We start from the raw sequence: 22,001 nt of genomic DNA on the forward strand, positions 1-22,001 counted from the left end.
AACTCTTCTAATATATACACATAGGCAGTACATAACGCTTCTGTTAGAAAAATGCCTACCTAATAGAGGACTGTCATATTCAGAGAGAAATCATCTTTAAAGATTTATAAGAAATTCCTAAGACATTTAGATCCTTTTCTAAAAGGTAGTTCTAAGTTCACTCTCAGTAACCTACTCTTAAGAATTAGAACTGATACTTACAAACCTGAGCTCTCAATCCAAGAGCAGAACCCATCTTCTCATATGGGACATATTAATTTACTACCTGGTCTCTTGAGTGATGTTAGCCCTGCCAGAACAATTCAGAAGAATGGAAGTGGAGATCATGAGTAGGGCAAGAAGAAATCATCTTTTTGGTGGCTAGAAGACTATGGGAGGTCCTGAGCCTCCCATATGCAATATTTCTGCATATCTTCAGAAAACCTTCCTTTTTTGTTAAGGAAGGATCATTATTTTCAGCAATATATCACAACTTTTCTTTCTATTTTTTTTAAATGAAGCTATCCAAAATTAAGAGGAATCTTTTTTTTTTTTTCATTTCAGAAAATTTACAAAGCTCAAGAGAAAGTTCTGAGAAAAACATTAGAAAATACATTTCTTTTTTATAATAGACAGAGGTTCAGTGTCCTTCTGGTTAACCTCCCTTAATGACTTCTCAATTGCTCTTTATCTGTAAGACCATTTATGATAATAAGCAGCTCTGAACAGCAGCAGGGAGGAAAATCCACCCTCTGGGGTACACAGATAACAGTCCAGTCACTCCCAAGGCAGGATTAAGTGAGGGTGAGGGCAGACTGTGATCAAGGCTTTCACCAGACCAAAACCAAATAGGTAAACCTTTTGATGCTGCCACAAATAGAGCCTTATATTCAAAAATTTGATTCTTCCTTTTCTGCTCTTCATCTTTGTAAGCATTAAATGAGTTAGTATTTGTAAAGTGCTAAAAACAGTGTCTGCTGTATAGGGAAAGCTATACAAATAAAGTAATCATGAGAAAATGTTTAGGGGCTTTGTAAGGAGGCCTCTGCAAACCAATCTCCATGTAATCTATTGGTTCATGGAACAAATAATTCTGACCTTTACTTTCTCCCTGGGATATTATAATGTCTAGCATCTAATAACAAAAAGTCATGAGGATGCAAAATTCCATTATAAGAGTGCTGTGAACATAACAGATGTTCCATAATTTTATTTGGGAAGGGACAGGAAAAAGTAAAGACATGTCAAAACAGATAAGTTAAAGACATAACAGGCTGTTTGCTAGGTAAAAAAAAAAAAAAAAAAAAGTAGCATGAACCTCATAACTGGCTTTCGAAACAAAAGAGCTCAAATACTTACAAGGGCTTACAGTCCCAAATACAAACACCTGAGAAACAAGAGTCACTAAGGAGCCAATTTGCTAATTATGGTTGCTAAAACTATGACTGACACAAACACATACAAATATTTAACATTTATGTATCTACAGGAGGTATATCACAATCGTGGCTTAATACATAGGTATCTTCCCATATTACAGATGACATGAAAAAAAGAATTTCTAAGGAAATAATCTAAATAAAATTTAATGGAAAATGGTTAAGCACTGGTACACTGGGAAATGAAGTAAAAAGAATACTGTGCTTAGAAATCAAGAGGAATTACGGATCTAGGAACTTCAGATAGTATATACCAGAAATCTGAAGTCCAAAATATCAAATGGTCGGGGCATCTGGGTGGCTCAGTCAGGCAGCTGCCTTCAGCTCAGGTCATGATCCCAGGGTCCTGGGATCGAGTCCCACATCAGGCTCCCTGCTCCGCGGGGAGCCTGCTTCTCCCTCTCCCTCTGCCTGCCTCTCTGCCTACTTGTGCTCTCGATCTCTCTGTCAAATAAGTAAATAAAATCTTTAAAAAATCAAATGGTCTTACCCAAAGTCGTATTTGTCAGCCAAAAAGATTAAGTGGTTTATTATTTGCCCTGCCCTCTCACCCCAAACCAGTGAAGTAGAAATGTAAGGAAAATATTTAATCTGGGAAGGGACAGTGAACAGGCAGAAAGAAGCAGGTAAAAAGGGGGCGCCTGGGTGGCTCAGTCGTTAAGCATCTGCCTTCGGCTCAGGTCATGATCCCAGGGTCCTGGGATCGAGCCCTGCATCGGGCTCCCTGCTCTGTGGGAAGCCTACTTCTCCCTCTCCCACTCCCCCTGCTTGTGTTCCCTCTCTCGCTGTCTCTGTCAAATAAAATCTTAAAAAAAAAAAAAGAAGGTAAAAAAGAAGAAACTGACTTTCTGTGCTTCCAAACTCCAGTGAGCACAATGACATCAGTTACTGTCATCATCTGAATGGAAAGACAAAAAGGGCCGGGGATGCACAGCACAAAGTCTCGTTTAATTATCCTTTGCTTTCACAAAATTAAATGTGATCAAAAATAGTGACCACTTACAACAAGCTCTGTAATACTACACCTTTCTTTTTCCCTCGCCAAAGGTAGGTTAAACTTGCCTCCCACTGTTTAAGTCTCATTCTGGTCCTACCAAAGTCTTCCTGTTTCCCATTTCCCTCCAATACTTCCACTTAAATTCCACATAATTCCACTTATATTCCACATAATTTTCCACCCTCTAATAAACAGGTGGAACTATCATGGGGCTCCAGAAGCACATAAGGAACATAGAAGGTTTAAAATATATATATGTATATATAAAGAACTAAAGACAAATATTCCAAAAAAGAAAATTCTTAAAAACTCATTCTCTTTATTATTTCATAAACAATTTCTGATATAACTAATGATATTCAATGATTATATCTTGAGCTCAGAATCACTAGGGCCTGTGTTTTAGAATTCTTCCATTCAATTAGCAAAACTGTTCTGCTAGTTGTGCTAAGGTGGGGGGTGGGGTGGAGAATGATGACTATTTTTAGAAGAATAACAAGTCTATCACAATATTCAGTACACACTTTCTGCAAGACCTACCTTCTCACCACTTGAGTAGAAGAAATAACGCAATCGGACTATGTTACAGTGATCTAGCTTTCTCATGATTTGGAGCTCTCGGTTCTGAAAAGGAAACACATGAAAATATTTTTTAAAGGATAAATGCTATTCACCATATTGACTAAGATTCTAAGAACTCATAACATTAAACACTACAAAGAGCAGGCTATAGATATGTTACTAAAAAGTATGGTCTAGGGGGTGGGGGCCTGGGCAAAATAGGTTAAGGGGATTAAGAGGTACAAACTGCCCACTGTAAAATAAGTAAGTCATGGGGATGAAAAGTAAAGCATAGGGAATATAGTCTATAATACTGTAATACACTTATCGTGGTGAGAATTTCGTGTTGTACGATCACTACATTGTACACCTGAATTTAATTTAATATTATGTCAGCTCTACTTTAATTAAAATTTTTAAAAAATTAAAAAATAACAAAAAAAATTTAAACAAAATAAAAAGTATGGTCTATAGACCAATGCTGACCTACAACCTATTTGTTACTAGTCTATGTTACTAGTCTACTACTTTCTACTACTCTGCAATAAGATAAATACAGAAATTGAGAATAAGTGCTTAGAATGTTTTATAGCAATTTGATAAAATAATTTCGTATCTGTGAATCTTATAATAAAGAGTGGGGCCTATACTTTGTATTTTTTAAAATTTCGCTTTTCTAGTAACTGATTTCTATTGTATTTTACAAAAATATCAGTCTTTGATGAACTGGAAATTTTTTTTTATTAAAGATTTTATTTATTTATTTGACATAGAGAGAGACAGCAAGAGACGGAACACAAGCAGGGGGAGTGGGAAAGGGAGAAGCAGGCTTCCCACCGAGCAGGGAGCCCAATGCGGGGCTTGATCCCAGGACCCTGAGATCATGACCTGAGCTGAAGGCAGTCACTTAACCAACTGAGCCACCCAGGTGCCCCTGAACTGGAAATTTTCAAAACTAATATTTCACCACTAATAGCTTGAGAAGCAGTGTGTATAGTATTTAAGAGATATCTGGAATAAGCTATTAGTACTGTAATCTTTCGCAACTATAATAAAAATCAAACTTCTCACTAAACAAATGAATTTGGGTGCAAAGAGCTCTTACAAGCCCTCCTAACTTCCAAGATACAGTGTAAAAAAAAAAAAATCTGAGAGCCCATAAGGGCTCAGTTGCTAAGTTAAAATATGGCATACTAGAAATTGTGCAGTCCTGATAAATTTACAGACCACACAAATAACTTTTTCCATTGGGGAATTTCAAAGTTATGTTCATTCTTCATGAAAAGAAAACACTAAATAATATGATGAGTTCCTAACAACATAAGTTTTTGCAGTAATAAATGAAGAGTATATATTAACAAAGAAGATAAATTCCAAAAATATACTTGGCTATTAGAAGTCCAGTAAATAAAGGCCAAATTACATAACACAGAGAAAATATTACAAAGTACTAGCTATATGGACAGGAAATATAAAATTTCAAAATTTTGGAAGGGCTATAAAACATAAAGTTATATACCCGGGAATCTGGAAGGAAAAATGCTTTTTGGTTAGGAAAAAAAGGCCAAAAAAAGAGGCGCTGGGAATTGCACAGCAGATGAGGAACCTCATAAGCAGAACTATTCTAGAGCAGAGTGGGCTCCAGTTCTTAGAAGATGGTACCAGAAATATGCAAATTGTTTCTCCTCCTCTAGAAACTTCCAACTGGCTCTATGATTGTTCTAGCATATCATCTCAGGGAAATTAGAAACTTGAAAGGACTATCCTCTATCCCTTTAAATGGACTGTGAGAGCTGGGTTCATGTACAGTGATATTTAAAATTCTTTTATAGGGGCACCTGGTAAGCAGCTGACTCTTTTAAGCAGCTGACTCTTGATATCAGCTCAGGTCACGGTATCAGGGTCCTGGGATGGAGCCCCACGTCAGGCTCCGCACTCAGTGGGGAATCTGCTTAAGGATTCTTTCTCTCCCTCTCCCTCTGCCCTTCCCTCCACTCATGCTCTCTCTCAATAAATAAATCTTTTTTAAAAAATAAAATTCTTTTATAGAACATCAATCTTTCATCCCACTACTTGTTATAAAATGTTTATAGCTGAAGCAATAAACAAAAACTCAAGACAGTACAGTATTATTGCTTTAATAAAGATAACAACTCAAGTCACATTCTGAGTTTTAACTGTGACAGAGAACACAAAAAAACTTTACCAATTTCAAAACTGTGTCTATTTGCATTTTAAACTGATGCTAAGTCTGGAAGTATGTCTATACTTTGCCAGTTCACATCTATATAGATAATTTTGTGGAAGAACTGCTAGTGTAAGCTAAGACTCACGGCTCTCACAATTTATAGACATTAAGATTGTTTTTCAACATAGCCAACTATGTTAAAATAAGCCATTTTTCCAGACTCATTAACCAAGTTATAAAAGAGAACTATTAAATTCTCAGATAACAGAAGTTGTATAAGTTTATGTATACTATCTTTTACCAGAAAGAATGCATAAGTGAAGCAAATACATGGACCTAAATATTCATCTACCCTTACTCTTTTGACATATTCTATTCTTTTTAAAGTCTTAAATTTTCTCATCTTAAAATTCCCTAAAAGGTCTAAAATATAGATTTCATAGAGCAACATTTATAAGTATTAATCATGCCAACATTAGGCAAACAAAGTTGATGCCTGAATGCACTTAAACATACAACTATCACAAGCCGAGCCATTGTTACTGAGTCATTCTTTAATAATTCACTAATGACAAACTAATTCTATAGAAAACACTGTTATTCTACAAATATTGTGCACCTATTCTATGCCAGGCATCGTTCATAATGTTAAGGATATGGCAGTGAACAAGACCAAGTTCCTATCTTCATGAAACTTACAGTCTATGGAGGACAGTGAGGAAGAAGCAATATATTTTCACATAGCTTAAGGAGATAGAGCATGATATAGACAAGGAGCTGTATTTTGGATAGGGAAGTCAGAATACACCTCACAAAGGAGGTAAGATCTGAACACAAACCTGAATGATATGATGAGAACCATGTGAAGGTATGGGGGAAGAGCAATGCAGTTTATAGGAACCTCCAAATGTAAATAGCTAGAGGTGGACATGACATATTCAAGAAATAGCTAAAGAGTAATGTGATTGAGTAAAGGAAGAGAAGAAAAGTTCAGAGAAGGTAGGCAGGGGGTATGTCTATAAACTCTTTTAATCATGGTAAGAAACTGAGTTTCACATTAAATGTAAAGGAAAGCCAATGTTTTGATCAGGAAAATGACATAATCTGATTTACCCTTTTAAAAGATCATTCTAAAAACTCTTGAAGAGAATAAATTTGATGAGAAAGTGGTTCAAGAGTTCTGTTTTCCATCTATTAAGTTTGAAATGTTTACTAGCCATCCAAGTGAAAATACTATGAGGCTCAAGGTAGAAGAAGTTGAAACTGGAAATATGCATCTGGGGGTCATCTTCATAAAGGGAACTTAAAGCAAGGGAACCCAATGGTATCACCTAGGGAAGAAGTTTAGACCAAAATATATAAGTAAATATTCAGAGGTACGAGAAGGAGTGGATCACGTGGAGAAGTAATGAAGTAGGATGAAAAACAGGAGATAGTATTATCTTAGAAGCCAATTAAAAAAAAGTTTTCAGAAAAAGGGAGTGACCATTTATGCCGAAAGCTGCTGAAAGGTTGATTAAGATGAGAACAGAAAACTGATAATTGGAAAGGGTAAATGCAGGATGCCAGTGACTCTTAATAAAAGTGGCTTCAGTAGAACAGTGGTAACAAAAGCCTGACCAGAGTGAATTAAAGTGGGCCTGGAAGACACGGGGGAAGGAGTAAGAAGTTAGAAAGTTTAAATAGAGGCAATATTTCCAGCTATCGTGGAATAAAGAGATTGGTAAATCCGTCGCCCCTCAAAACACCTATAAAAAGGACAACATTGTAGGGGTGCCTGGGTGGCTTAGTCGGTTAAGTGTCTCTCAGTCTCAGTTCAGGTCATGGTCTCAGGGTCCTGAGATCCAGCTCTGGGTTGGGCTCCTTGCTCAGTGGGGAGTCTGCTTCAGATTTTCTCTCTCTCCCTCTGCCCCTCCCCCACTCCCGCTTGCACATGTGGGCACAACCTCTCTCTCTCCCTCCCTCCCTCAAAAATAAATAAATCTTTTTTTTTTTTTTAAGATTTTATTTATTTGACAGAGAGAGACACAGCAAGAGAGGGAACACAAGCAGGGGGAGTGGGAGAGGGAGAAGCAGGCTTCCCGCCAAGCAGTGAGCCCGATGCGGGGCTCGATCCCAGGACCCTGGGATCATGACCTGAGCCAAAGGCAGACGCTTAACGACTGAGCCACCCAGGCGCCCCAAAATAAATAAATCTTAAAAAAAAAAAAAAAGGACTATACTGTGGAAAACAACCATTTCAAGGCTCTGGAAATCAATCAAAGGCAACAACAAATCAAGTAGCATTTACTCTTGAAAAACTGCTAGACACTGGAGATGGGACAGTGGGGATCAATGGTCTTTTTTTTTTAATTTTATTTTATTATGTTAATCACCATACATTACATCATTAGTTTTTGATGTAGTGTTCCATGATTCATTGTTTGTGTATAACACCCAGTGCTCCATTCAATACGTGCCCTCTTTAATGCCCATCACCAGGCTAACCCATCCCCCCACCCCCCTCCCCTCTAAAACCCTCAGTTTGTTTCTCAGAGTCCACAGTCTCTCATGGTTCCTCTCCCCCTCCGGTTTCCCCCTCCTTCATTTTTCCCTTCCTGCTATCTTCTTTTTTTTTTTAACATATAATGTATTATTTGTTTCAGAGGTACAGGTCTGTGATTCATCAGTCTTACACAATTCACAGTGTTCACTATGGCACATACCCTCCCCAATGTCTCTCACCCAGACACCCCATCCCTCCCACCCGCCACCACTCCAGCAACCTTCAGTTTGTTTCCTGAGATTAAGAATTCCTCGTATCAGTGAGATCATATGATACATGTCTTTCTCTGATTAACTTATTTCGCTTAGCATAATACCCTCTAGTCCCATCCATGTCATTGCAAATGGCAAGATTTTGGGTTTTTTTTTTTTGATGGCTGCATAATATTCCATTGTATATATATACCACATCTTCTTTATCCATTCATCTGTTGAAGGACATCTTGGCTCTTTCCATAGTTTGGCTACTGTGGACATTGCTGCTATAAACATTGGGGTGCACATTTCCTTTTGGATCACTACATTTGTATCTTTGGGGTAAATACCTAGTAGTGCAATTGCTGGGTCGTAGGGTAGCTCTATTTTCAACTTTTTGAGGAACCTCCATACTATTTTCCAGAGTGGCTGCACCAGCTTGCATTCCCACCAACAGTGTAGGACGGTTCCCCTTGATCAGTGGCCTTTTTGCCAGAGGATGCTCCCATCTCCAACCACCACTGCCCAGCTCAGAGATTGAGGCAATTTTACCAGGGCAGAGTTGGCCATGAAAACCAGGAATTTTGCCTGGAGAGGGGGCTACCATCACTTAGAAAAGAGAGAAAAACCCAATGCCAGTAGCACTGGCAGTAAAAATGGCAAATCTGATAGGAAACAAAATGAGAAAGCTCACAGCTCTGTTACCCTGAGGATAAAAGTCCCATCTGGGGAAAATGACAGACTTGGCAGAACACTAAAAAATTTAACAGGGAAATCCTGGACATGAGATGCACAGAGGGGCTAAATAACCTCTTCACATATTCCTGGCTGACTAAAAAGCTGTGCACATATGCAGTGGAAACCCAATAGGGCCTCAGAGAAAGTAAAAGCTGAGGCCAACTTAAAAACTGACCAAATTTTATATGGACGCCCCCAACCATGTACAGAATCATCAAAAAATTATGGAAGTCTTATAAACTCAAGATGTTTGAGGACAATCTCTAACCAATAATTGCCTGCCCACTAAACTATACAGAAATAGCCTCTGAAAAAAAAAATCAGGCTAAAAAATTAAAATTAGAATAAAAAAATTAACACAGAATTTAGGGGCTTCAAACTGTGAAGGTAAAAGATTCTACAGATTAGATGCAGGTAAGTTACAAAAAAAGGAAAAAAAAAAAAAAAGGAAAATCCCAAAATAACAACCTTCAGGAAGATTTAAAAAAAAATCAGAATCCAGAGTTGCTACAATATATTATCTGAAATGTCCAACTGTAAAAATATAAAAAAATTTTTAAAAAAGGAAGAAAAGAAAATGTGAGACCTACAGATAACAGAAAGAGCTGACTTACTCTTAGGTTTAAAATGAAAAAAGGAGCTAACAGAAAGTGACTCTGGGTAGACACAGCTGTTGAATTTAGCAGACAAGAATACAAGTAGCTATTCTATTGAAAAAACATAAGGACCTGAAACCACAAAATTCCTAGAAGAAAACATAAGCTTCCTGGCACTGGTCTTGGAAATGATATTTTAGATTTGACAGCAAAAGCAAAGGCAACAACAGCAAAAATAAACAAGTAGAACTACATCAAATTAAAAAGCTTTTGCATAGCAAATAAAACCATCAACAAAATGAAAGGCAACCTATGTAATGGGAGAAAATACTTTCAAATCATATATGAGGTAGGGGTTAATATCCAAAATATATAAAGAATTCATACAACTTACCAGCAAAAAAACAAACAAGCCAATTAAAAACTGGGCAAAGACCCAAATAGACATTTTTCCAAAGAACACATACAAATAGCCAACAGGTAAATGAAAAAGTGTTCAACATCACTAATCGTCAGGGAAATGCAAATCAAAACCACAATGAGATATCACTTCACACCTGTTAGAATGGCTATCATCAAAAAGATAAGAGATAAAGTGGCGATGAGGATGTGGAGAAAAGGAAACCCTTGTGTACTGGTGGTAGGAAATTAAATTGATGCAGCTACTATGAAAAATAGTATGGAGGTTCTTCAAAATATTAAAAACAGAACTACCATGATCCAGCAATTACACTTCTGGGTATATATCCCAAAGTTAAAATCATCATCTTGAAGAGATACCTGTACTCTCATATTCACTACAGCATCATTCACAATAGCCAAGTCAAGCTAAGTGTCCATCAACAGATGAAGGATAAAGAAAATATGATATAGATAGACAGGAATATCATTCAGCCAGAAAAATGACATCTTGACATTTGCAACATGGATGGACCTTGAGGTCATTATGCTAAGTGAAATAAATCAGACAGAGAAAGACAAATACCATTTATCACTTATACGTGGAATATAAAAACTCAAATACATACAAAGAGACTAGAAGGGTTGTTACCAGGGGCTGGAAAGTGGGGAAGAGAGATGTTGGTCAGAGTACAAACTTCTAGTTATAACATGAATAAGTCCTGAGAATCTCACCTACACTATGGTGACTACAGTTAATAACACCATACCATATATTTCAAAGTTGCTAAAAGAGTAGATCTTACATGTTCTCAGCACAAAAAGAAATGGTAATTATAAGGTGTGACATGTTAGTTAATGGTGGTAGTAATCATTTTGCAATACATAAGTACATCAAATGAACATGCTGTACACCTTAAACACAATGTTATATATCAATTATATCTCAATAAAGCTGGGAAACTTTTAAAATATAGAATATGTTAAAAGAGTTAAGGGAAATCATATATTAAAAATTAAAGAAAAATATGACAATTACACAAGTAGGAAATTTCAATAAAGAAATACTAACTTTTTAAACCTGGAAATACTAGAGTTGAAAAGTGTAACAAAGTAAAAGATTCACTATGGGCTCAAGATAAGATTTGAGATGACATTTAAAAAAAAATCTGTGAACTTAAAAACAGAGAAATAAATTACCCAACTGAAAGAACAAAAGGAAAAAAAGACTGCAGAAAAATGAACAGGGCCTCAGAGGCCTCATGTAGGATAATAGCACATCTACCAACATACGTATAAAGGCAGCATCCAAAAAAAGAGGAAAAAGAAAAAGGAGGAGAAAAAATATTTGAAGAAATAACTGCTGAAAACTCCCCAAATTTGATGAAAAACACTAATCTACTGACCACAAAGCTTAAGGAACCCTAAGCTAAATGAACTCCAAAAGGATAAATACAAAGCGATTCACATCTAGGCACATCACTTTTGAACTGAAGCCACAAAGAAAAAAATCATGAAAGTAATCACAAAAAATGGCTTATAACATACATGGGAAAAATAATACAATAAACAGCTGATTAATCATCAGACTGATGAAGGCCAGAAGGCAAAAAAATAAGATAAAATAAAACTTAAAAATCCTGGGGCACCTGGGTGGCTCAGATGGTTAAGCATCTGCCTTAGGCTCTGGTCATGATCTCCAGTCTTGGGATCGAGCCCCATGTCAGGCTACCAGCTCAGCAGGGAGTCTGCTTCTCCCTCTCCCTCTCCCCCTCCCCCTGCTTGTGCTCTCTCTGTCTCTGTCTCTCTCTCTCTCAAATGAATAAATGAAATCTTTTTTTAAAAAAAACCCCTAAAAATCCTGTCAACTAAGAATGCTATATACAGAAAAATTATTCTTCAAACATGAAAGGGAAAATACATTCCCAGATTTATTTTTATTTTTTTAAAGATTTTATTTATTTATTTGAGAGCGTGCACGTGCACAAGCAGGGGAGCAGTAGAGGGAGAGGGAGAAGTAGGTTCCCCTCTGAGCAAGGAGCCTGACAACGTGGGGCTCGATCCCAGGACCACAAGATCATGACTTGGGCTGAAGGCAGACGCTTAACCGGCTGAGCCACCCAGGCACCTCCACCCCCAAATTATTTTTTAAGTGGAGAATATTCTACAATAGAAGACCTGACTTTAAGAAATACTAATCCAAGTTTCTCAGACTGAAAAGAAATGACATCAGGAGGTAATATGATCCACAAGGAGAAATGAGAGCACCAGAAATGGTAAATATAATTAAAAAAATATAAAGACTGTATAAACACATTTTTTTCTTCCCTTAATTTCACCAAATACATATATTTAAAAAAAAAGCAATTACAATAACAGTGTATTATTGGGTTTATAACATACATAGATGTAACACACACAATAATGGTAGGAAAAGAGGGATGGGAAAATGAAGCTATACTGGTGAAATGCTGCTATGTTTTACTGGAATTAAGTTAGTATAACCTGAAGCAGACTGATAAACTAAAATGTACACTGTAATTCCTAAAGCAACCACTAAGAAAATAATTTTTGTAATGGTAAAAGAAAAAAAAAAAAAAAGAAATCAACCCTGGACCTACAATGTTACCTTAAAAAATGAAGGCAATACATGTGAGCAGAGGAACAAAAACATGAGAGAGAAACAAAACAAGGAGCACCATGGCACAGGTAATTCCCATAACAAAAACTACATAATATGTAATTAACTAAGCACACAATCAAAAGCAGAGATTGTCAGACTGGATAAGAAAGAAAATTCCAGCTACATTCTTTCTACAGTACACATACTTTAGATTCAAAGTGACAAATAGTTCTTGAAAGTAAAAGGATGGAAAAAGATACACCATGCAAACAGCAACCAAAAGAGATCTGGAGTGGCAATGTTATTAGCAGACAAAGTAAATTCTGAGAGCTAGAGATTTTCCCATGTCCTACCAGATAAAGTCTAAGTCACTTCATATTATAGTTCCTTCTTATTAGCTTCATCTTATCTTCCACTCATAACCAATGTGATCATAACTAGATTCCACTTCTCTTTCTGACACTATTATTTCATTCCCAATTCTAAGCCACTGATCACACCATCACTGGAATGTTTACACCCTCCCTCCCACCTACCACATTCTACCCATCTTTAAAGTTCCTATTTAACTCCCACCTCTTTCACAAGGCCATCCCCAGCTGTTCCAACTCACTAATTTCTCTGATCTCTAAATTCCTGCAGCACCTAGAAATATTTTGGAATTTATTATATACTCTCTTGGTTCTTTTTTACTTTTGCAAACTATAGTTCAATGATGTCATATAAAAGAATACTTTTTAAAAAGTACTTTATAGAAATCAGATATATCGCTTCTCAGCCTTTTGGCTAAGATCAGGTATAGAAATCAGATATTACATTGCAGTGACTGTAGAGAAACACACCCACACCACTTGTCCAACTAACTTACTATGTAAGTGCCTTAACAGGAAAAGCTGAATTTTGTATCTTCCTATATCAGCCACAGAGCTCTCAATACTCTGGTTACTTTGTCTTTCACAGAGTACATAACCTGCTTCTGTAATTGCTTCTACCTTACAACTTGCTATAGACTAGTATTTTCCAAATTATGGGTTCAGCCAATCAGGACTGAGAAGCGGGTGGTAAGGAGAAGAGAATAAGAACTTTAATATAGTAAGACTATGGACTTTTTAACCAAACTTATTTCAGTTATTTTTCTGTGCACTGGGTTGCAAAGTAAAATGTATTTCTTACTACAGGATCATAGTTAAAAATTTAAAATCCTTTTAAAATCCAACCTGTCTATATAAAGGCAATTTTTTTCCAATATAGAAAAGACAAAAAATTATAGGAAAACTAAATTCTTATTTACCATTCCCATCTAAAAAAACGGAATAACTGCTCAAGATGGAATAAATACCACACCCATATAAGAAAACCTGAAAGCCACATTTAAAGGAAAAATTATCCTTTTGGTTTAAGCAATAGTCATTAACATATATCCTCCTCTAAACAGAGAGAGGCTATGTTTAATTTTACATCATTTGACACCTCACACTTCAAAAAAAGGAAGAAAAAAAAAAAGCTCCCAGAAGCTAAAAAGCATTGAGTCAAGGGATTCCCAAAAGGGTACCTTATGTACCCTTATATAAAGTTCATTAACGGAAAAGCTAACTTTTAGGTGAAGTAACAACCAGCAAGCTTAATAATACTGTGGACGTATGGTAGGCAGCCTATGGCTATCATCTTTTCTTCTTCACCAAATTTCATTCTATCGGATCTTTCCTACCATAGAAAGCCCCACTTTCATAAAATATAGTAAAATAGGATTGACTTCAAAAGTTTTGCTTCAAAGACTATTTTTCCAAAACACATCTTCAAAAAAGGATTATCCAGGGGCATCTGAGTGGCTCAGTCAGTTAAACGTCCAACTCTTGGTTTTGGCTCAGGTCATGATCTCAGAGTCTTAGGATTGAGCCTCAAGTTGGGCTCACACTCAGCAGAGTCTGCTTGAGATTCTCTCCCTCCCCCACTCTGTATTCGTGTGCTCGTGCTCTAACAAAATAAATAAAATCTTTAAAAAAGGATCATCCAGAGTTCCATCACCCATCCTTTGTAATCATATTAGGACTGAAAAATTGTTTAATCCATCTCCAAATCTTTGATTACACAGTAAATTCAGATGCCCCCAAAGACCCTACAATTAGCTAGAATATCATCTGAAAATAACTTCACGTGTACAATTATTTTGAAGCCAACTATGTGTCAGAACCAGGACTCTGAGTGTATAAAATTCATAGTCCTTAAAGATTTCATATTCTAATGGGTAAGCCAACCCAACAATTACAATACAATGTGAAAACTCTAGCTCACTCAGAAAGTGCTACAGGTAAATGGGGACTGGACCTAAGAAAAATTTGATTAGTACCTTGAAAAATTCTGGAAAGGGCCCTGGTGGAAAGTCTAAAAAGTGTGAATACTACAAGCCATAAAGTACCACTGATCTGCTCTAAGCAAGAGATTTATTTGCGAAGATCACTGGTTATAAAAAAAATTTTTTTTAAGGAAGAGAAGATAAATTAAACTAGGACCTGCACTTAGGTAGAAAAAAGTAAAAACGGAAGAGAATGACAGATCAACTGAGAGACAGATCAGCTGAGAGGCAGATCAACAGTTTTTTGAGCACCTGCTGCTATAGGTTTGGTAACCAGAAGGAGGAGAGTGATTAACTACCAAGCTTCTGACTCATGTGACTATTAACACGACAGCAGAGTTCACTGGCCTGGGAAGCTGTTTTGGAAGAAGAAAGGAATGAGTTCAGTTTGGGACACCGTTTATTGAAATGACTGAAGGACACAGAAATGGAAAAGTCCAGAAAGCAATCTGATATGTTCATCTTATCCTCTAGCAAGAGGTCTAGATGGTTCTTGAAGCCACGGGAGTAGACATAATTGACTGTAAAATAAGAAAAAGAAGTAGCCAGAGTCTCCAGCAGAGAGAAGTCTATAAAGGACACTAATAAACTGGTCAGGTAGTATAACCTGGACAGTGGTATCACAAATGCCCCAAGACAGGTAAGACATTCCCAAGAAGATCCTGGAGAATATCAACATGTAGGCAGACAGATGAAAAGGAATCATACAAGAAACTGAGAATGAGCAAGGCTGTAAAAGACGAGCCACCAAAATAATACCCTAGAATAAAGGTCAGAAAACATTTTCTATAAAGGGCCAGATTATAAATACTTTGGGGCCTGCAGGCCATAGTCTCTGTTGCAATTACTTAACTCTACAGTTACGGTGGAAAAGCAGTCAATAACAATATGTAAAAGAATCGGAGTGCCTATGTTCCAATAAAACTTTATTTACAAAAATAGGCAACAGGCACAGAGTTTGCCATTTCCTGCTCTAAAAGCCAAGGAAAGTTCCTTATATATTCAATCTCATTCACACTTAGTATATATACATTGATATATATAACATATATATATATATATATATGTTATATATATTTATCTCATATACAGAGTGGACTTTCTAATATCAACTAATGTTCTGGAAATTTACAGTAACATTTTTCTTTTACATTACTATAATTAGTATACAAATAAAAACCTAAATTATAAATTATAGTTATATATACTGTCAGGCAGGCTTAAAATTTTCTACAAAAAAAATCCCAATTTTATAGGAATAATAAACAGGATTCATACATGCAAATTTTCCCAATCAGTCCCACAAACAACTTGTCCAGCACAGAAAGGGGAAAGGAAAGGGAAACAACAGAAAGGATGCCTGGAGAGCCTAAAGAACTTCTATTCCCAGCAGGCTAATATGGACTGAAGTAAATATAAAAGTGAGGGTTCTTAAACGCTTAGTTTTCAGAGGCCTGAGCATGTAAGTCAACCCTAGCTTAAATGCAACACTGCTTTAACCCTGTATCTTTGAAATATTATTCCATAACAATGATAGTACCAACAACTACAGGATTACTGAAAATCAAGTGCCAGGTACCCTGCTAAGAACTTTATCTTCCTGACTTCATTTAATTCTCTCCACAAACCAATTAAGTAGACAACAATATCAATCCCCACTTAGAAAGGGGGTGAAGGCATAGTGAGGTTAAGGAATTTGCGGGCAAAGAGCAGGGACAAGATTTAAGCTAGGTGTGTCAGATTCCTAAGCCCATGCTCTTAACTATCACAACAAAATGTAACTCAATTCCATCAACTACATTTATTACTATATGCTTGAAGAATACAGTGACAATAAAGCAGGACCTCAGTATTGAAAGCACTTACAATTGCCTTTAGAGGTATCAAAAAAAAAAAAAGATGTGAGGGGTGCCTGGGTGGCTTCAGTCAGTTAAGCAGCTGCCTTTAGCTCAGGTCATGATCCCAAAGTTCTGGGAACGAGCCCTGCATCGGGCTCCCTGCTCAATGGGGAGCCTGCTTCTCCCTCTCCCTCTGCTGCTCCCCTTGCTTGTATACTCTCTCTGTCAAATAATTAAATTAAAAAAAAATCTTTAAAAAAAAAATGATGTGAGAGTTTTGAAAAGATAACACTTCTTTTTGAAATGATAACACTTCTTCATTAAATTTAAAAGGTTTTTCATGAAAGCATACACGTAAATTGGATATTAACTAGCAACTCCTTCCTGGAACCACTAGCTTTTCTGAATACATGAACAAAAACTCAAAAACCCTTTTTTCCTAAAACGAAACTAGAAAGGAGACATATCATCCTATATACCACCAGAATACAACACAACTAAAATCTCAGGCTACTAGAGGGATTATGCTTACATGCTACAATTATGGTTTCCACAAAAATAGATGATCAGTTGGTCACTCTTTGAAATGCTTTCTCCACAATTTCTCCTTCTTCCCTGGCCAAATTCACTGTTTCTTTTACTAGTTCTTCCTAATCTCTCTATTTTCTAAACAATGGAGTAGACAGAACTTGGTGTCTCACCTCTTTTCAGCTACCTCTACGAACTCTTCCAGTCTCAGGACTTTAAAGGCAGATGACTCCCAGTTTTATATCCCCAGACTAGAACTCTCCTGTGTACTCCAGGATCTTTTAGCCAACTAACTACATGTCAATTCTTCTGTGTCTAATATGCATCTCAACTTGACATGTCATGAGCAAAATTCGTGATCTTCCTTAAACCTGCTCCACCCATATCCTATCTCAATTACTGACAATTTGACTCTTCTAGCTGCGCAGGTCAAAAATTTTGAAATCTTGAATCTTCTTTCTCTCCGACCTCACATTCAATCTGTCAAGAAATACTGTTGGTTCCACCTTCAACATATATCCAAAGGGCACGTGGCTGGCTTGGCCAGTAGAGCATGCGACTCTTTATGAGTTTGAGCCCCACTTTGGGTATAGAGATTACTTAAAAATAAAATCTTAAAGATGTGTGTGTGTGTGTGTGTGTGTGTGTGTGTGTGTCTCCAAGATTCCAGCAATTGCACTCTTAGGCCTTAACCCCACTGAAATGGAAATTTATGTTCACACAAAAACCTATAAATGAATTTCATAGCCATATTATTCAGAATAGCTACCAGATGTCTTTCAACAGGTGAATGGATAAACAAACCATAGTATACCACACTATGAAATACTACTCAGAAAAAGAAAATAACTATTTATTGATATATGCAACAATTTTAATGAATCTCCAGAGAACTTTGCTGACCAAATAAAGCCAATCCCTAAAGGTTACATACCGTATTTGATTCCATTGGTATTCTTGAAATAAAAAAATTATAGATAAGGTGAACAGATTACTGGTTGTTGCAAGGGTTTAAACTAGGGGTTAAGAGTGGAGGAAAGGCAGGGAGAGAAACGGGTATGGTTATAAAACGGCAATATGAGGATCCTTGCGATGAAGGAAGTGTTCTAGTGAATATACAAAACTACATATGTAATAAAACTGTATAAAAGTACACACACACACGCATGCACAAATGAGTACAAGTATAACTGGGGAAATCTCAACAAGACTGGTGGACTGTATTAATGTCAATATCCCGGTTTTGATATTGCACTATAATTTTGCAAGTTGTTACCATTGAGGGAAACTGGGCAAAGGATACATGGGATCTCTGTATTATTTCTTACAATTGCAGGTGTATTTACAATTATCAATATAAAAACGTGTGTGTGTTTGTGTATCTCCAAGAAATGATCATTTCTCACCACCTTTCTAGTGTAAGTCTTTCAGCATACCTCTGCTCAGCTATATGGTCGTTCAGCTTCCCTCTGTTGACCTTCCATCTATATCCAACAAAGCAGGCAGAGTGATCTTATATTTTAAAATATAAGATAGATAACAGGATTTCTCTGCTTAAAACCTCCAGCGGCTCCCCACTTTGAAGAGATTTAAAGCCAAAATCCTTGCTATGGCTAACAAGGTTTCTACTGACTGCCCTACCCACTAGAGAAAACATTTGTAAGTCTGATAAGGGATCTGTATCCAGAATAAAGAACTCTACTCAACAATAAAAAGACAAATAAAATGAGCAAAGGAAGGACTTTTGGGCTCCAGTCTAGTATGTAAGGAGCTTGGGACTCATCCCTCTCATCTTCACAATAAGAAAAGAGCTGAACAAACTGAAAATCAACAACTCTTCTTAAATCCACCAAAAAATTGAGGTCACATGGCAAACCACTGCCATAAAAACTGGAGAAAGACAGGTAGATACACAGAATCACAGCTTATTGGAACAGAAGCACAGGAGCAGAAACTGCCTACAGAGCCAGTACCAGTAGAGGAAAACTTAAACTGTAATTAACATAGGAGTAATATGAACAAGTCTGGGAGTGAAAAGATCCAGAGAGGCACGCCCCATGCGTTTCTCAGTTTTATCTCTAAAGCTCTATCAGATCCTCACAGTGAAGATCTAGGAAAAACCTGGGGGAAGCAGATGAGAAGAAAAGTAGCCATTTATAAAAAGGCCCAGAGCATTCTGTTCTTAACACCTGCCCTCAAGGAAAACTATTCTACCAAAGCTAACTAAACTGGGGGAAAAGAAATACCCAACTCTAGCCTTCTCTAAACTTAAAAGTGGGGAAAGGGAAATACCCAGTTCTAACCTCATCTAGCTTTCCATGTGCACAAAGGGAGATATAAAACTCCAGCCCCCTGTAGCCTTCTTATCTCACCTATGAGGAAGGAAGAGGGACAAAAAACTGAAAAGCATTTATAAAGGTCAAGCCCATAGCACAGGTTCACTAAGAGACTCAGACATGATTTTTAAGACTATAGAACACTTTTCCTCCTGTCACACCTTACCACTAGATCAATAGGATTCCTCTATAATAATGGCGAAATACAATGGAAAGAAATGCATGTCTCAGAATTTATTTAAGAAGTCTCTCAGGAAATCCAAAAACAACAGGAGAAAAAATAAAAGGGACACCAGAGGAAATTTCAACTTCTGACATCTATAGCTACAGCAAACAATAAACACAGTCTAACTCCTGCCAGATAAACAAAAACTCAAAATAAAGGTCTATTACCTAAGTAACATTTACTGAATATATCACATCCAGCTTTTAACACAAAATTACAAAAAATACTAAAAGACAAAAATCAAAGTGTGAATACACACAGCAGGCATCAGAATCACTGAAATATAGTGGGGATGTTGAAATTATCAGACCAGGAATTTAAAACAACTGATTAACACACTAAGGGCTCTAACGGAAAAAGTGGATAACACACAAAAACAGATACGTAAAGTAAGCTGAGAGAGATGGAAACTTTAAAAAGATTTAAAAGTAAATGCTAGAAATCAAAGCCACTGTAACAGAAATTAGCAATGCCTTTGATGGGCTGATCAATACACTGGACATGGCCAAGGAGAGAATCAGTAAGCCTAGAGAAATGACAACAAAATTTCCAACACTGAAATGCAAAGAGAAAAAAAACATGAAAAAGAAGAGAATATCCAAGAGCTATTGAGGCAATTACAAAAGTTGTAACATATGTAAAATGGGAATGCCACAAGGAGAAGAGAAAAAGGAACAGAAAAAGCACTGGAAGCAACAACTGAGAATTTCCCAAAATTAATGTCAGACACCAAACCACACATGCAGGAAGCTCAAAAAAACATAAAAGAGGATTAATACCAAAAAATCTATACCGAGGCATATCATATTCAAAATGCAAAAGATCAAAGATAAAGAAGAAATCTTGAAAGAAGCCAGAGGAGGAAAAAAACCTTACCCATAGGCAGGCAAAGGTAAGAATTACATTGAGCTTCTCTTCAAAGGTCACGCAAACAAGAAGAGAGTGAAGTAAAATATTTAAAATGTTGAAAGAAAAAAAACCAACCAATCTAGAATTCTGCACCTAGTAAAATTATTCTTCAAATGTGAAGGAGAAATTGAGACTTTCTCAGAAAACAAAAATTGACAGAATTTGTCAACAGTAGACCTGCCATCCAAGAAATGTTAAAATAAAAAATTCATCAGAAAGAAGGAAAATGACATAGGTAAGAAATCTGTATCTATGTAAAGAAAGGAAGAGCATTAGAGAATTAATTGATCTAGCAGCAACAGTTCAAAATAGTAACAGCGATAATGTATTCAGTGATTATAGCTTATGGATTAGTGAAAATAATGACAGCAGTGTTATATGGAATGGAAAGCAGAAATTGGGAATACTCTGTCATAAGGTAAGTCCACTATCCATGACAGTATAGTGTTACTTGAAAGTGCACTTCAAAAAGTTGTAAATGTACACTGTAGACTCAACTCCAACCACTGAGAAAGGTTTTAAAAAGTATAATAGATACTGTGAGAGAGGAGAAAAAATAGAATCTATAAAATGCTCAATTGCAGGAAAAGAGAGGAAGAAAAAGGAAGAACCAAGGACAACAAATAGGAACAGTAAACAAATAGGGCAAAAATATGATCCAGCTACATCAATAATCTCTTTAAACATCAATGGCTTAAATACACCAACATGAAAGAGAACTTACACAATGTTATATGTCAATTATATCTCAATTTTTAAAAATAAAAATTTAAAAATGAATTTTAAAAAGACCCAACTATATATAATCTACAAGAAACCCATTTAAATAAAAGACACATATACCTTACAAATAAAAGGATGGACACAGTGAGAAACTACAAACCAATATTCCTGATGAATACTGATACAAAAATCATCAACAAAATGCCAACAAACCAAACAACAGCATGCTGAAAGGATTATATATCACAACCAAGTTTTATACCTGCAATGGAAAGATTTACACCTGAAATGCAAGGATGGTTCTACATACAAAAATCAATGAATGTAAACACACATTAACAGCATTAAGGACAAAAACCAAATGGTCACCTCAAGTGATGTAGAAAAAGCATTTAACAAAATTCAACACTCTTTCATGATAAGAATGCTCAACAAACTAGTAATAGAAGGAAACTGCCTCAATATAATAAGCTGTATAAGATGAAAAGCCCACCTTAACATCATATTCATTGGTGAAAAATTGAAACTGAAAACTTTCTTTAAAATGAGGAACAAGGCAAGGATGATCATTTTTGCCACCACTATTCAACATAGTACTTGAAATAATAGCCAGAGCAGGTAGACAAGTAAAATAAATAACAAAAGGCATCCAAATTGGAAAAGATGCAAAATTATCTCTGTTCACAGAGATGATCTTATATGTAGAAAACCCTAAGGAATTAAAAAAAAAAAAAAAAAAAAAAGCCTGTTACAACGAAGAAACAATTTCAGCAAAGTTTCAGATACAAAATGAACACTTAAAAATTGGTTGTATTTCTACACACTAACA

The 22,001-nt window shown here is 36.3% G+C and overlaps 1 protein-coding gene across 2 annotated transcripts in view; it reads right to left on the bottom strand.

The window, feature by feature from the left end:
• Positions 1 to 22,001, bottom strand: part of GSK3B (glycogen synthase kinase 3 beta) — a 207,149-nt gene that overhangs the window by 108,519 nt on the left and 76,629 nt on the right. For both annotated transcript variants that reach the window (XM_032406632.1, XM_032406633.1), the window contains exon 3: positions 2,956 to 3,039. In XM_032406632.1, the coding sequence (XP_032262523.1) occupies positions 2,956 to 3,039 (84 nt within the window). The remainder of the gene's footprint in view (positions 1 to 2,955; positions 3,040 to 22,001) is intronic.

The sequence above is a fragment of the Phoca vitulina genome, unplaced genomic scaffold (genome assembly GCF_004348235.1).
Source record: "Phoca vitulina isolate PV1807 unplaced genomic scaffold, GSC_HSeal_1.0 scaffold8, whole genome shotgun sequence".
Taxonomy (NCBI): domain Eukaryota; kingdom Metazoa; phylum Chordata; class Mammalia; order Carnivora; family Phocidae; genus Phoca; species Phoca vitulina.